The 14,904-nt window shown below is 33.7% G+C and overlaps 1 protein-coding gene across 4 annotated transcripts in view; it reads left to right on the top strand.

Annotated features, from left to right (window-relative positions):
• EML4 (EMAP like 4) overlaps positions 1–14,904 on the top strand; it is a 124,024-nt gene that overhangs the window by 32,326 nt on the left and 76,794 nt on the right. Inside the window, exon 1 of one of the 4 annotated variants that reach the window (XM_031466913.2) lies at positions 13,357–13,738. The exons of the other annotated variants lie outside the window; for them this stretch is intronic. Within the exon in view, the coding sequence (XP_031322773.2) occupies positions 13,672–13,738 (67 nt within the window). The 5' untranslated portion in view covers positions 13,357–13,671. Of the gene's footprint in view, positions 1–13,356; positions 13,739–14,904 lie in introns of those variants that run through there. 4 annotated transcript variants of the gene reach the window in all.

The raw sequence follows: 14,904 nt of genomic DNA, 5'->3' as shown, positions 1-14,904 counted from the left end.
AAATGACACGTTGCATTCAACATAAGCTTTAAAAAAATTAAAAATTTGTTTATGTCTTTGGGGTTTTGTTTTATTTTGGTACAGGAGCATTTGAAACCCTTTCGCAGCCAAGAATAGCTTCTTTGAAATTTCTATATAAGAAGGGTTTAGGAGCAGCGATTTGTTGGGGGGTGGGTGTTCATGAAGATTTGTTTTGAAGCTACTTTTGAATAATAAGCACAGTATTTTCACTCATACCATATGTTATAGATTATTCAAAGCAGCAAAGTTCTCTAAAAATGATCTTATTTACATATAATGAATATACAACGCATGGTTGAAAAACTATCAGTTGTCCATATCAAATATACACTTTTGTCGATTAAAGAAAGTTACTCTTTGGGTGTCTTGATAGAGAGGCTGACTGAGATAAAGGGAAGGCTGAGGGTAAAGCCATCAATTAGCTCCATCACTGACAGTAATCTATTTTGCCCCTTTGTTTATGTTGCCGTTGCCTTGTTTAGACTACCATTACCTCTGACCTGTGTGATTCTGGCAGCCGCTTATCTATTGCCCACATTCTAGCCTCATTTCTCTTTGCCTTAAATTCATGTTTCATTTAGTTACTAGGGGGATAAGCCACTTAAATTGCATTTTTGATCTGGCCACTTCCTGCTGTCCTCCACAACAACGGTTTCTCAGAGTGAGATGGGTGAGATGATTTCTTGATCGTGCAGGAGAAAACATTAGAACTTTTAAATTTACTTTTTAAACCTAAAATAAAAGAAATTATGCATTACCAATATTGAATAGAACAATTGACATGCCCCCTCATTCAGTCTGTCAGATAGTCATCTATCATGTGAGGAAGAGAGGGAGTTCCACACTGCACAGCGGTTGACAGTGGAGCTCTTTCCTACACTCTCCATGTATTGCAGTATGTTGCCATTTATCTGTATGCTGTTAAGTGTGTTTATTTGTCATGTTATCTAATTCTCCTAAAATAGATACGTGACTTTAAAAGATTTCTTCAAAGAAACGATTGATTTAATGTTGGTAGGTCAAGCAAAGGAGAACAAATGAGAAAATGGCACAGCTGATCCTTCTATTCTTAGTTCAAGCTCTTTGTCAACCACATTACAGTTTTAATATCAGTAATTTAATGAGATCTGATAAATCATCTCCCTAAAGTCAAAATTATTGAGGTGGCTTGTCTGAACCTTACCCTAAGTATATATATTATGCCCTAAAATATTAATTAATGATTGCAAAACCAAAAAGGAGTTTATTTGCCATGTCTTAATATTATTCACCTCTCCAGGTCTGCGTAAAATTTAAATATTATAAGCATATTGGGTATTGAGTACTATTGGAATAATAAGGGTATGTATTGGACTATTTGAAAGTAATTTAGAAAATTGCAACCATGAGATTAAAATATTTCCTTCACTTGGAAGAAATAAGTATGCTATTTTCCAGTGCACACACAGAGAAACAAACTACTGAAAGTATGAAGCTACCTCTATTAGCAAGATATTTTAGATATCATTTATTTTGTCTTTATTCCATAGTTTTCAAGTTTTTATTTTTTACATATAAAACATCTATGTTTTGTAGTGCTCATATTAGAATAGTAGTATATGTATAAAAATACACATATATTGGTGTGAGCTCAACATTTCAAAACCTTTTTATTGCTGTATAACACATGAAATCATAATCCAGGTCAGTAAAGAGAACATATCCATCACCCTAAAAGACCCCCCCTCCTTATGTTTTTACCAATTACTACCCCTTCTCACATCTTCGGTAATAACTTCTGTCTTGACTTCTGACAATATAGTATAGTTTTGCCTGGTTTTGTACTTTATCTATAAGTGGACTCATAAAGCATATATTCTTTTATAATCTAGTTTCTTTTGCTGAATATTATCTTTGTGAGATTCATCCATGTTGTTGTAGATAGCTGTAGTTCATTCAGTAGCATGGCTGAATGATATTTGGTTATATGGATATGCCACAGTTTATTTATCCATTCTAATACTGATGGATATTTGTTTTGTTTCCATGTCTGATTATTGTGTATAATGCTGCTCTGATTCCTGTACATATTTTTTGGTACACATGTGTACACATTTCTGTTGGGTATAATCACAGAACTGGAATTGTTGGGTTGTAAGAAATGTTTTTATTCCACTTTAATAGATAATGCCAAATAGTTTTCCGTAGTGGTTGTAGCAGTACATAGTCCTTCCAAGAGTTCCTGTTGTTCCACATCTTCACCAACACTAGATATTGTTAGTTGTTTTAAGTTAAGCCATCTGGTGAGTGTGCAGTGGTATGTTAATGTGGTTTCAAATTATATTTTGATTGCTAATAAGGTTGAGCACATTTTTATATATTTATTGTTGGCCATTTGGCCTCTTTTATAAAGTTTCTATTCAAGTCTCTTGCACAGTTGTCTATTGGTCTTTTTGTAATTGATTTGTAGGCATTCTTTGTATACTTAGGATATGAGCCCTTTGTTAGTTACGTATTCCAACTACTTTCTCCTGTCCTGGCTTGGCTTTTCATTCTTAATGGTATCTTTTTGAATAGACATTCCCAATTTTAAGACTGATCCTGCTATCAATCTTTTCCTTTATCAGTGATTTCCCTGTCTTATTTAAATATCTTCTTAAAGCTTTATTATTGTTTTGTCTTTCATACTTAGATCTACAATCCACCTGAAATTGATATTTTAAATATGTTCTAAGGTAAGGGTCAAGTTTTATTTTTTCTCCCATATGGAGATCCATATGACCGAGCATTATTTATTGGAATGACTCATTTCCCCAGATCTCTAAAATATTGCCTTTGGTGTGTATGTGGGTGTTATTTTTGGAGTCTCTTTTAATTCCATGGGTCCATTTGTCTATCTTAATTGCTATAGTTTCATAGTAAGTCTTGATATCTAGTAGAACAAGTGCTCCTCCCTTCTATCTTTTCTTCAAGAGGATTTTAGTTCTTCTTGACCCTTTGCTTTTTCATATAAACTTCGGAATAAGCTTATCAAATCCATGCACGTGAGCATACACGCTTGCATACACACACAGATTATTGAAATTTTTTCCATATTGCATTAAATTTCCAGATCAGTTAGGGTAAAAGTGGCATATTTTCATTGAGTCTTCAGTCCACGAACACGGTATATTTATCTAATTACTTAGGTCTTTAATTTCTCTCAATAATATTTACTAGTTTTATATACAGAGGTCTTAAATATCAGTATTTTTATTCCTAGGTCTTTTTTTGTACTGCTGTAAATATCTTAAAATTTTTTTCTCTTTCTGTTTGTTAGAGTATAGTAATACAGTTGGTTTTGTGTATTATCTGTATCCATCAATATCATTAAACTTAATTCTAATAAGCTATCTATATATTTTTAGGATTTTTATATACCTAATTGTATTGTCTGTGAATGACAGTTTTATTTCTTTTCTAATCTTTGTTTCTCTTGTCTTACTGAACTGAGTAGAACTGCAGTACAGAATAGAAGTGGTGAAAAAAACCATCCTTGGTTTTTTGTTCCCTGTCTCAAAAGGAAAGCTTTCAATATTTCAGCATTAAATATGATGTTGTAGTTTTTTGTTTTTTGGTATATGCATGTTCTGGTTAATATGGCTGCATAACCAAGTAAAAATTTAGTGGCATAAAGCAGCCATTTATTTCAAACATGGATCCTGTAGATTAGGAATTTAGATAGGGCACACCATGGAAGGCTTCTCTCTCAAGTGTTGTCTCACACCTTGGCTGCAAGATGCCAAGTAGAGGGAAAGAATCATCTGAAGGCAAATTTACTCATATGTCTGGTTTTTGATGCTGGCTTCTGTCAGGGAGCCTCATTTCTTCTCTACTTTAGTTTTTCCATGTGGTCTCTCTGAGTGGGTTAGTGTGAACTTCCTCACTGCATGGTGGCTGTTTTCTCCTAAACCAAGCATGGCCGAAGAGATAGAAAGCTATGTGGAAGCTGTATCCTTTGTAGAACCCGGTCTCAGAAGTCATGTAAGTATCACTTTTGCCATACTGCAGTCACAAGACCTTACCCAGTTACAAGAGGAGGGAATATAGAACCTGCTTTTCGGTAAAGGAATGTCTGTCAGTGACATTGTAAGAAGAGCACTAGGGTTGGTGTACGTACATATATTTATTTATGTATATGTGTGCCTCGCTAGAGAGAAATACAGAAAATAATGATCTGATACAATGCCTTTTAAACAGATTATGAATGTTCCCTTCTATTCGTAGTTATCAGATTAAGAATGTTTCCTATTCAGAGTATTTAACATTTTTGTTTTGAATGGATATTAAATTTTATGAAATGCCTTTTTGTTGAAATGAACATGATTTTATTTTCTGTTAATGTGATAAATTTCATTGGTTGATTGCAATAAATTCAACTTGATGGTGATTTATTATCTTTTTAATACATTACTGCATTTGGTTTGCTAAAATTTTCTTTAGGATTTTTGCATCTTTGAAAGCTCCTTGAGAGTAAGGTTTATCTCTTATATCACTTTAATATCCTACCATAGACCTAATACAGTGTTGAGCATATGATATAAGCTTGGAAAATAACTTTTTTTCTGTCTCTCAGTCACTTCCTTATTCACAATATCAGGTCCTTTGAACTACATGTTGGTGTTTTTTTTTTTTTAAATATGCTCTGCCGAGGGAAGCCTAGGAAATGTTTTCTGAAAATGTGAATATATTTATCCTCTCATAGAACTCTGATTAAATAGTCTCATATTTTTCCTCAGAAGTATTGTGTTTCTTTCTTTATTGTAGAACTTTATCATTTCTACCAGCTTGAGAATCCTCACTATAAGTAAGCAAAGATTTTACTCTCTGAAACAAGAAGTACCATGAAATACCAACTTCTCTAATTTGGGCCTAAATAAAAAGTAAAGTTAACCTTCTCTGTTTTCTCTTTCTTCTTCTCTCTCTGTAGCCATGAAGAAATAGTCATAAAATTAATACACCACCTACTTTCATTATGAAGACAGTTTCTCAGCCTTACTAGTAAAAATTATTTGTCATTAAAACTGATTTCTGTCCTTTGAGAAGAGATACTTTTAAAATTATTTTACATATTTTAAAATTATAAATATATGCTTGCTCATTTTAACAAGTCAAACTTTACACAAGATAACTCTTGTTAACAGTTTCATTTGTATTCTGCATCAGTGGTTGACAAACTATGGCTCTTGCACCAAGTCTGCTATTTTTGTATGTACATCCTTGTGATCTAGGAATATTTTTAATATTATTTTTAAATGGTTGGGAAAATCAAAAGAATAATGTTTCAAGACTCATGAAATTACATGAAATTCTAATTTTAGTGTTCAGAAATAACAGTTCTGTTGGACCATTTGTTGAGATACTGTCTATGGCATTCTAACAACAGCAGAGTGCAGTAATTGGGATAGAGATCTTTTGACTTGCAAAGCCTAAAGTATTTACTTTCTGGTCCATTATAGAAAAAGTTTGCAGACCGCTGTTCTGTATAAACAGATAGTGTCATTTATTTGTGTTTTTTTTTAATAGGATATAAAATACACTGTATATACAATAGATATGCATTATATTATCCTTACTAGCAACTACCTTTTCCTGCTTATCCACTGCTTATAAATAGCCTTTCACACCGCAATGATATATAGTGCACAATATTCCATATTTAGATACCGTATTTCATTCACCTCATCTCACCTTGGTAGATTTTTAGATCCGCCTATAGTCCCTTCTTTCCCTACTGTATACATTGTTGTGTAAAAAGAGTATGTGTGTGTAATTTTAATTATTTAATTTAAATAGCTATTGCCAGATTACTTTTCAGAAAGTTTGTAGCAGTTCATAAATGCACCAGTACAACTGCCTATGTCCTAGCACTCTGGCCACTATTTGCCTTCCCTGCCCCATAAGATCAGTAAAAATTATTTTAATTTTCAATCTCTTGCTGACTAAAGAGGCTAAGCCATTTACACTTGTAAAGACATGCTTTAGAAGAGCTGACATTTCATCATGATCTCAACATTTTGTTTTTCTTTCTGTTTTTGAAGAGATCTTAAATGTCAGCAGCCGCAAATTGCAAATTTCACTCTAGCCAGTCATCTTTCCTCTCCTTGCTTTCAAGAAGTCTGTCCCTATTACAAGAGTGCCATGTGAGAGATTTTGACCTACTTAGCCCAGATCTCTCACAGTATAGGAAAAACATCCTCACTAAAACACATCTAGATACAGTGAGTAACATCTTTGTTTACAAAGGCTATTTATTACATTTTCATTAATGTTTGGACAATTTAGTAAATATAGATAATAGACTCTTAAGCAATGCTGGTTCTAGGCTACATTATGAAAAAGTTACCCTTACAACTACAGCTTCTTTTCTCCCCCTCATCTGTACCCTTATTTAGGTGATTCTTGTGCCCTTTTCAGATACTCAATAATGCCTCAATGGCTCTTCTGCCAGTCATTTATACTTTGAGGAAAATTTTAATTCTGTTTATACCTTCTAAGGGGTATAATTTGCAATTTAAATTATGAAAGGAGAGTTTTTGTTGCTTATTGAATGAAGGGTTTATTGTTGTTTTGGTAATAGCTTTTTTTGAGCTATAATTTCATATACCATACAATTTACTCATTTAAAGTATACAACTCAGTGGTTTTTAATATATTTGCAGGGTTGTACAACCTTCAATTTTAGACCGTTTTCATCACCCTAAAAAGAAATTTTGTATTTTTGAGCAGTCACTCTCCATTCCCCCCATTTCCTCCATTTCCTATAGTCCGTAGGCAACCACTAGTCTACTTTCTGTTACACATTTGCCTGTTCTGGACATTTTATGTAAATGGAATCATGTCTATTCAGGGCCTTGCATATTTTTGACAGTGGGGTTGTTGGATTGTAGAGTACCTTCATATTTAGTAAATTTTGCTGAATTATTCTCCCAAGTAATTTATTAATGTATACTTCCTTTCAAAGTGTATAAAAGTTCTGATGCCAGCATTTGGTGTTGACATAGTGTAAGTTTTTGTTTATTTAATGGATGTGAAATAGTAGATTTTAATTTGTATGTCCCTAATTACCAGTGAGGATGATCCATCTTCCCTCCTTCCCTACAAATGGAATTTTGCCTATTCATATGTTTTTCCACATTCTTCTCTTAGGTTGATGTCTATTATTATTGATTTGTAGGCAGTATTTACATATTTTTTATATATTATCTGTGTTTAATTTTTGCCTTTAAAATTTTTTAATTTTTGAAGTGGGAAGAACTGAATTTGAATTTGTGTCCTTGGGATTTAACACGGTGCCCGACAAATTAGTCACTCAGTAAAATGTAAAATGAATAAATATTTTGTGAAAGTTTGAAAATGTGTTTTATTTTTAAAGAAATAATGCTACCTAAATTAATTGACAAATGAATGGTAATGATTTGCACACATGTGTTAACTGTACCTTTAAGGTTATCTACTAGTGTGTTAGGTCTCCCATTTGAGTGTCCAAGGCACATTTACAAGTGAATTAGGAAGAGAGTTTCTGCCAGTTTGGGCTTAGTATGAAAGTCATTTAAAGACGAATTAATATGTTAGATCTTCCAGATATACTTAAATTCTGAATAAAGATGCACATACTGCACAATAATTCTCAGCCAGAGCACTTGGCCTGTGATTGATTAGATGGAAGTTGTATTAAAATATAGTTTCGATTGTAGTAGCAGGATCCCACACAGTTTCTCTGAGGTTCAAGAAAGGGAATCCGCTCAGAAGGCAAATTTTCTTAGGCCTTGTAATATATATATATGTTTAATCCAATTTTTTCCACATTTTATATGCGTAGAAAATAGTACCCCTTCTCATCTTTTAAAGAATTACATTCTGTCTGCTCTCAAAATTGATATGGGCCTGTTAAGGCTATTCCTTTGACAGCCCGTCCCTAACAAAAATCCTAAACGTGCTCATGGGCAAAGAACTCAGTTTTGTGTGGCACACTGCAATAAATATGTCATTCAGTTACATAGTTTTAGGAATGAAATTGATGAGTTTTATAGATACAACTCACAGTTATTAATTGATATATTTCCTCTGGCTCTCTTCCTTTCCCTGCCTCTTCCTCCTCTTTTTTTTTTTTTTTTAAGTAGGCTAAATTATCATGTACTTAGATCATTTAAATTTTCATATTTAATACTTAGCAATCATATCATTTGGGTTATGTCTATAATCTTATTTAGAAATTATATTTTTGCCTGATTTTTATAGGCTTACAGAGTGAGCTCTCCAGTTGCATTGCTTTTTTAAAAGTTCTCATCAATATTTTTCTTTTAGTAGAAAAATAACTTGTTCCAGAGACCAGACTTTCATCCTTCCTCCTCATTAAAAATTGAGTAATTTCCTTTTTTGAGTCCCACTATTTTCTGTGTATTATTCATCAGGACAGCTGTTGTATTATACTCCAGTACTTATTTCTTTACATTTCTCTCTCTCCCTCATCCGTGCTTCTTAGGTTTGGAAACCATCTTATTCAAACCCTAGCAATGAATGGCATATAATTGAAGCTCACCAAATATTAAAGATGGTTATCAAATAACACATTTTTTGTGTTGTTTTGAATCTTTCCTGCTAATTCCAATTTAGTCTTTTTAACTTTCTGATAGTGAAATGGAATTTAGAGAACAAGCAATTAGTAAAATAATGCAGCATCTCTTTCTGCTGATGTTTCAGAGACTGTTTCAGTAGGTCTGTGACCAGTTAGGTGCCTGGCGCCACAAAGCTTACTGATCCTTAAGAATTAAGGCAGTCTAGGTGTGGGTTTACCAGGCCTTTATTTTAGAATTTTAATAATTATTTTAGTTCTTAACTGTCATTTTTTAAAATGCCCTTTAACAATTTATGTTTTAAATTTTCTATAATTATATATGTTAGGTGCTCTTAGCCTCGTTTTAAAGATGAGGAAACTGAGGCATGGAGAAGTTTAAAAACTTGACTTACTTAAGCCAGGCCACAGAGGGCTCTTAATCCATAACGTAGCTAAAGTAAGGAATGTATTAAATTACCCAGTTGAGTTGTGGAAGTTGGATATCCCCATGAAACCATCTGGAAGAGGAAGAGGAGAAGGTTATATATTTATTAGATGGTGAAACCAGTTTTTGAATCCAGATAATCTAAATCCAGCATTGTGTTTTTAATCATTATTTGCACATTAAATAAGTTTTCAGTTACACATGAACTTTGTTTTCCAAGAACAATTTTTCTAATGAAAACTTACATAGTAGAATATTTTTCTTAAAAGCAAGACATGCTTGTAGTTTCTACCAAGGGCCAGTGATTAACCCAGGGGGGTGTGTGTGTATGAGAGAGAGAGAGAGAGAAAATGTGAATGAGTGAGTTTAGAACTAAATAACCTGTAGGAAGCTATGAGTTTGTCAGAAAAATTAGGGAGGGGAATAAAGTGGATTTTTTAAAATGAGAAATATAAGCACTTTAGCTCATTTACTTATAAAAAAAATAAAAAGAAAAATCTAATGAAATAAGTTAAGTCTGGGTTGAGGCTCAGTAGTGCAAAAATATCTAACCCCTTGGTTAAGCTTAATCTCTAGAACTATGACAGCAGTAACAAAAATATACTTCACTTTAGGCATATTGTGGCAGAGAGAGAGGAAAAGGGGTGGGGAGAAAGGCAGGGAGTTAGATCAATCGATTGATTGATCAGTCTTGAAGTCCAGGTCCTTAAGAGGAAAGAAGGATATTCATAGAAAGAAGCAGCCAATAAGGGAAGAAATATTTAGGATAGTGAAGAAAGTAGGAGAGATATGTGTCTTTTTCTATCATATAGTCATTGGCTAAAAGTGTTTCTTCCAGATCCTCCACCCAGTTCCATGCAACTTCTCACGGGGGGTTCTGTTCTGCTAAAGCAGCCGCAGTCCTCTGTATGGCACTGAGGTAATACGGGTCTCTGTCTCGTCCCTTGTTTCATCCTATCTTTGCTGCTGATTCTAAAGCACAGCTACATTAAATCATCCACTGTTTGGAGAGTTACTGCTACATGTGGTAGTTTTCAGGTGTGGAGGGAAAAAAAAAAAAAAAACTTCTCTAGAAGTCTTCCCTAGAGAGCTTCACAATATAGTTAGGGATTTATTTATTTATTTATTTATTTATTTATTTATTTATTTATTTATTTATTTATTTATTTTTTGCTTTCATTTGTTTTATTTCTTTGTGTGGGTTTAAGTTTTTGTCTGGTATCATAACCTTTCTGCCTGAAGTACTTCTTTTAGTATTTCTTGTAGAGTAGGTTTGCTGGCAATAAATTTTCACAGTGTTTTGTTTCAGAAAGTTTTGATTTTTTCTTCATTTTTGAAAGATGCTTTTAATGAATTAATTAGGGATTTTAAATGTAACTTTATTAAAAGCTAATTAACAGTATCCTACAGTGTGATGAGTAGGATGGTATAGACAATTCCACACTTCACTACTTAGCTTAAGCTTTAACCAGCTTCTCTTAGCAGGTAACCTTGTCTCCAGTTTGACAGATAAAACATTTAGGTATAAAAACAAATGTCTGGGCCTGCTCTCTTCTTCCCTTTCTTAAACAAAAGTGGCCCTTTTTCAGGCTCATCCTTTCGCCTGTGTTTTCTGCTTTAGCCCTTCACATCTTCTCTAACCCAAGAGCTTTGCCAGATGCACTCTTGTGTTAGTACAACTCAGTTTGTCATTGTTTCCTTCCCCAAACCTTATAAATGTACTGCTCCTCCATCTTGAACAAAAACCCCATCAACAGCCTTGCACAACTCATTCCCAACTCCTCATTCCATTTCCCCCTCTTTCCATCTTCAGCCAGATTCCTTAAAAAGACTTTCTTACCTCCCAGTCATAATTTGGTACCTTGCACTCATGCTTCCGTCCCTATTACTCCACTGAAACTTCTCTGGTAAAGGTTCCCTAATAATTACCAAATCCAGTGGACCATTTTCAGTCCTTGTCTTTTGATGTTTTTTCAGTCTTTGAAATGATTAGTCTTTTCCTGAATCTGTGACTACCTTTCTGACAGTTTTTATTCTATGTTCTCTTCACATTCCTTTCCTTCTGGCTGTCCTAGCAATAGCCTTGACTCTATTCTCTCCTCACTCCCAGTCATCAATTTTCATGACTCTAGCTGTCAGTTATATCCTAATATAGTTTCCAAATGTACATCTCTAGTTTAGGCCTTTTATCTTAAGCCCAAGGCCTGGTTACACTTTTGTTGCAGTGACCTCAAACTCAGCAGGTCCAAAACCTCTCATCATTCTACTTCTTCATTCCCCACCTTCTTTCTTTTCCTTTTTTTCCTATCTCAGTGAATATTACCTAACCATTTACTCAGTGTCCGAATAGCACATGGGAACCCTCCTCTACTTTTTAATCTAGTTCGATCAGTGACCGTATTCCATCAATCCTGTGTCTTGAGTAACATCTCTTAAATCGGTTCTTTCAGTTCTAATTTCAAGTGTGTAAAATTCTGTTAGTAAAATTGCTTTTAATTCTCTTCAGCATCTTGAAGAATTTCTATACATAATAGTACTCAAATACTTGAATGAATGAGTAGTCCTTTTGAGAAAGATATTTGGCTGTAATAGTAAAGAGAGATGATTCACAGAAACTAAACTGAGATTAGGAACCACATGCTTTCTGGCCTGAAATCATATTTTGATTTGAAAAGAAAGGAATGCCCAAGGTATATAATCTACAGATCAGTTGCAGTCTACAAATGGGAGGTGGCAAAAAGAAGCCCATGTACTGTAATGCTTAATAGAAGCCTTTCTGTTATGTACTGGTTAGAAAGCAGTAGGTTACAGAACTTCTCGATAGTTCTTTTAACCTTAGGAGTCAGTGAGCAGTCATTTAATTGGGCTACATTTGTTATAAAAAAGGGTGGTTGACACCTGAGTTATAAAACTAGGCTTAAATTTGCCTGGTGATTGAAGAAAAATGTGATGATGTACAGTATGCTTCAGAGCCTCTCACCCATCAGTAGCCAGAATCTGAACTCCTTCCTAGTCTGTGCCTGGCACTACGTTTCTTTTGTATTACTGTATTTTCCATTCTGCTTTTATTCATCCTATGTGGTCTCTCCTAAATGTCATTTGTTTCACACACATTCCACACACACCCCAGCCCACTTAACTCCTGTTAATCTTTCAAGTAGCTCCTATATTTTGATGAATCTGTACCAGGTATTAATTGAAAGAAAAGTACTTTCCTGAGTCTCACTTGTGGAAACACTCTTAATGGTTTCTACTTTTTTCCGTAAAGGCTTTTATAAATATTAATCTAGATCAGTTTGCTTCATTCCTCTGTCTTTTATCGCCTTTGCGATTGTTTTCTCCTTATCTCAATCTTTGTAGCACAGTTCTTAATCTTCAGTTTGGTTTAGTTTTCATCCATTTCACAGTATTTGTTTTTGGTATATGTGTGTGTGCTTATAGTAGTCTTGTTGTTTCTGTTTTACTTTGGGTTGGTTTAAATTTGCTTTTCTCAACTATAAATATAAAGCATCAAAGGAACAAACTGAAGAGGTAATCCACCAAGAGCTCTGTTTTGACACTTATCTCCATGAATTTGTTCTTTAATTAGGCTTAGAAGTAGTTATCAAAAGAATAAATACATGTTGCATTCATTAACTTTCACCTGGTTTTACATGGTTTTGTAAGAGAGGCTAAAGATATTTATAATTTGAATTCCCTTGTACTTTTACATTATTGTAAACGTAAGTGGTTTAAAATTGAAATTTCTGACCAGTTGTAAATAATTATAGGTTAGTTACTAGTACGGTTGTATTATTTTAAAATAATTTGGAAAATTATTGAATTAACAAAAATGACTATTTGCGCTTTTAATTGTATTTATTACTTTGCTTTAGTGAGATGGTTGTAATCAGCCATGTTAGTCTTAACACTTAGGTTTTAAGAATTAATGAGAAGTGGTCATTCTTTGGTTTCTTTACAGTTCATGTGGATTTCATTTCATTTTAAATAAAAGCAGAAGGAAAAAGGAAATGTGACTTGCCACTTAGCACACACATTGTTTATTTCCTAGTAGAGAAAATGCTCACTTCGGGGGTTTTAATTCTGTTATTTATAGAAACATGTGAAACTGTGTTTTAGTTTCAGAAAACAAAAACTAGGTTTTTGTATTTGAAGCAGTTGTACCTTACTCCTAACCAATTAAAAGAAGATCAGAAAAGTAGTGCCTGAGGACAGCCAAGTAACTGTAGTGAATATTCATGTAGTGCATTAATTCATGTGTTTCTGCCTGTGCCTGGAATTTAGCCACTCCCCAAAGCAGCCCAAGTTTTTTGTCTATATCCTTACCCCTCTTTTGCCTGCGTGCTGTGTTTGCTCTCTCCTTCAGTTTCTTTGTCTCTCTTTATAAATAAGTAGAAAACTTCTTTAGATCAGAGAGCAAAGGGGCAGGAGAAAAACTATCTTCTTAAGGTTTTATTTGTGCCAACATAGAAGTGCTTTGTGGTAGGCCATCTGGACCGGGAGGATTTCCTCAGAATGTAAAGTATGTCGTAAGATTTAGAGAGCTGGGATTTGCTCTGGAACTATCTGGGAAGGCAGCAGGAAACGTAGACAGAACTGGTTTATATTGCTTGTAACGTAGGTGGCAAGAATGGAAGACAGCTTGCCTGGTCTCGCTTCTGTGTGTGGTTCCTCTACACTTACGAACTTCTGCGCTGGTAAAGTATCTTTCCTCTTCTGAGAATTCAGATCTATGGCGTAAACTTTACTTCTGGTGACAAAAGAAGTCTGAGGACATGGGAATGAATCTAGATCCTTTCTCTTTTTTTCCCACCCTCCTTCCTTTAAATATATGTGCCAATAATGGCATAAGTATTTGCCTACATACTTTATAAAGTGCTTAAGACTGTATCCATTTTATAACAGATATGTTCCTGTTGTGAGAATGGGCTTTGTTCAACTTGTCCTTTGCTTGTGCCACCCTCCCCCTACAAAAAAGGTGGTTATTATATTATTTGTGCAGGAAAAAATAAAAAGAGCTTTTAGCTTATAGTGGAAAATAGTTTTTTAAAGTGCTTCTCTTAAATAATAGCGAATCAGAATTGTGTAATTTGGCTTGACTTTTGCTTCTGTGAAGTCTAACCAAAAAACTTCATCAAAAGCAGAATTATCTGATTATCTGTTTTTAATTCTGTGTTAAATTAAGTAAGACTTTGGGGGGAGAAAAAGACCATTTTAATTGTGGATGAATTCTAGTGATAAAAGGAAGTGAAGTTCTTCCCTGGGACTAGCCTTCATGCCCAGAGTACTGTAGCAAAAATGGTTTTTTGTTTTATTTAACAGAATTTATCTTGTAATTTATGCTAGTAGGTGAATTCTTAGTAAGAATATCTCACAAGGGAAAAAAACTTAAGTTTTTAAAAGTAGAAAATAGGTCACCATTATTCATGTTATTCAGTTGAATAGAACAGAAATTAGTCTTACTTTCATTTAATCATATTGCTAGCTGGAGGTAATTAATATTGTCATTTACTCAAGAAATAAAATACCCAAGCTTTAACAGTTAAAATGCCTTACTTCATTAAAACTTTCTTGAGAGAAAAATTTGATTTTTGGAAGTAGAATATTAAGATAAATAAGGAGCATTAATTCTTGCATAAGTATATCTTCATATGAGCTATTGTGTTTTTATGAATATATTTTATTTCCATAAGTACATTTTAGCCGTTGTAAAATTCATAGTGCATAACTTTTTGATATAATACTTAAATAGTTATTTCTTTATGAGACAAAATTTGAAAACAACCAATTCCATCTTAGAACAAAACAGAAAACCATTTAAGTTGCTAAATGCCTTCTAATGGGAGTTTATTAATGTGACAAA

Source organism: Camelus dromedarius, chromosome 15 (genome assembly GCF_036321535.1).
Source record: "Camelus dromedarius isolate mCamDro1 chromosome 15, mCamDro1.pat, whole genome shotgun sequence".
NCBI lineage: Eukaryota > Metazoa > Chordata > Mammalia > Artiodactyla > Camelidae > Camelus > Camelus dromedarius.
Note: the sequence above shows the minus strand (reverse complement) of the source record. Positions and strands in the feature narration are given on the sequence as shown.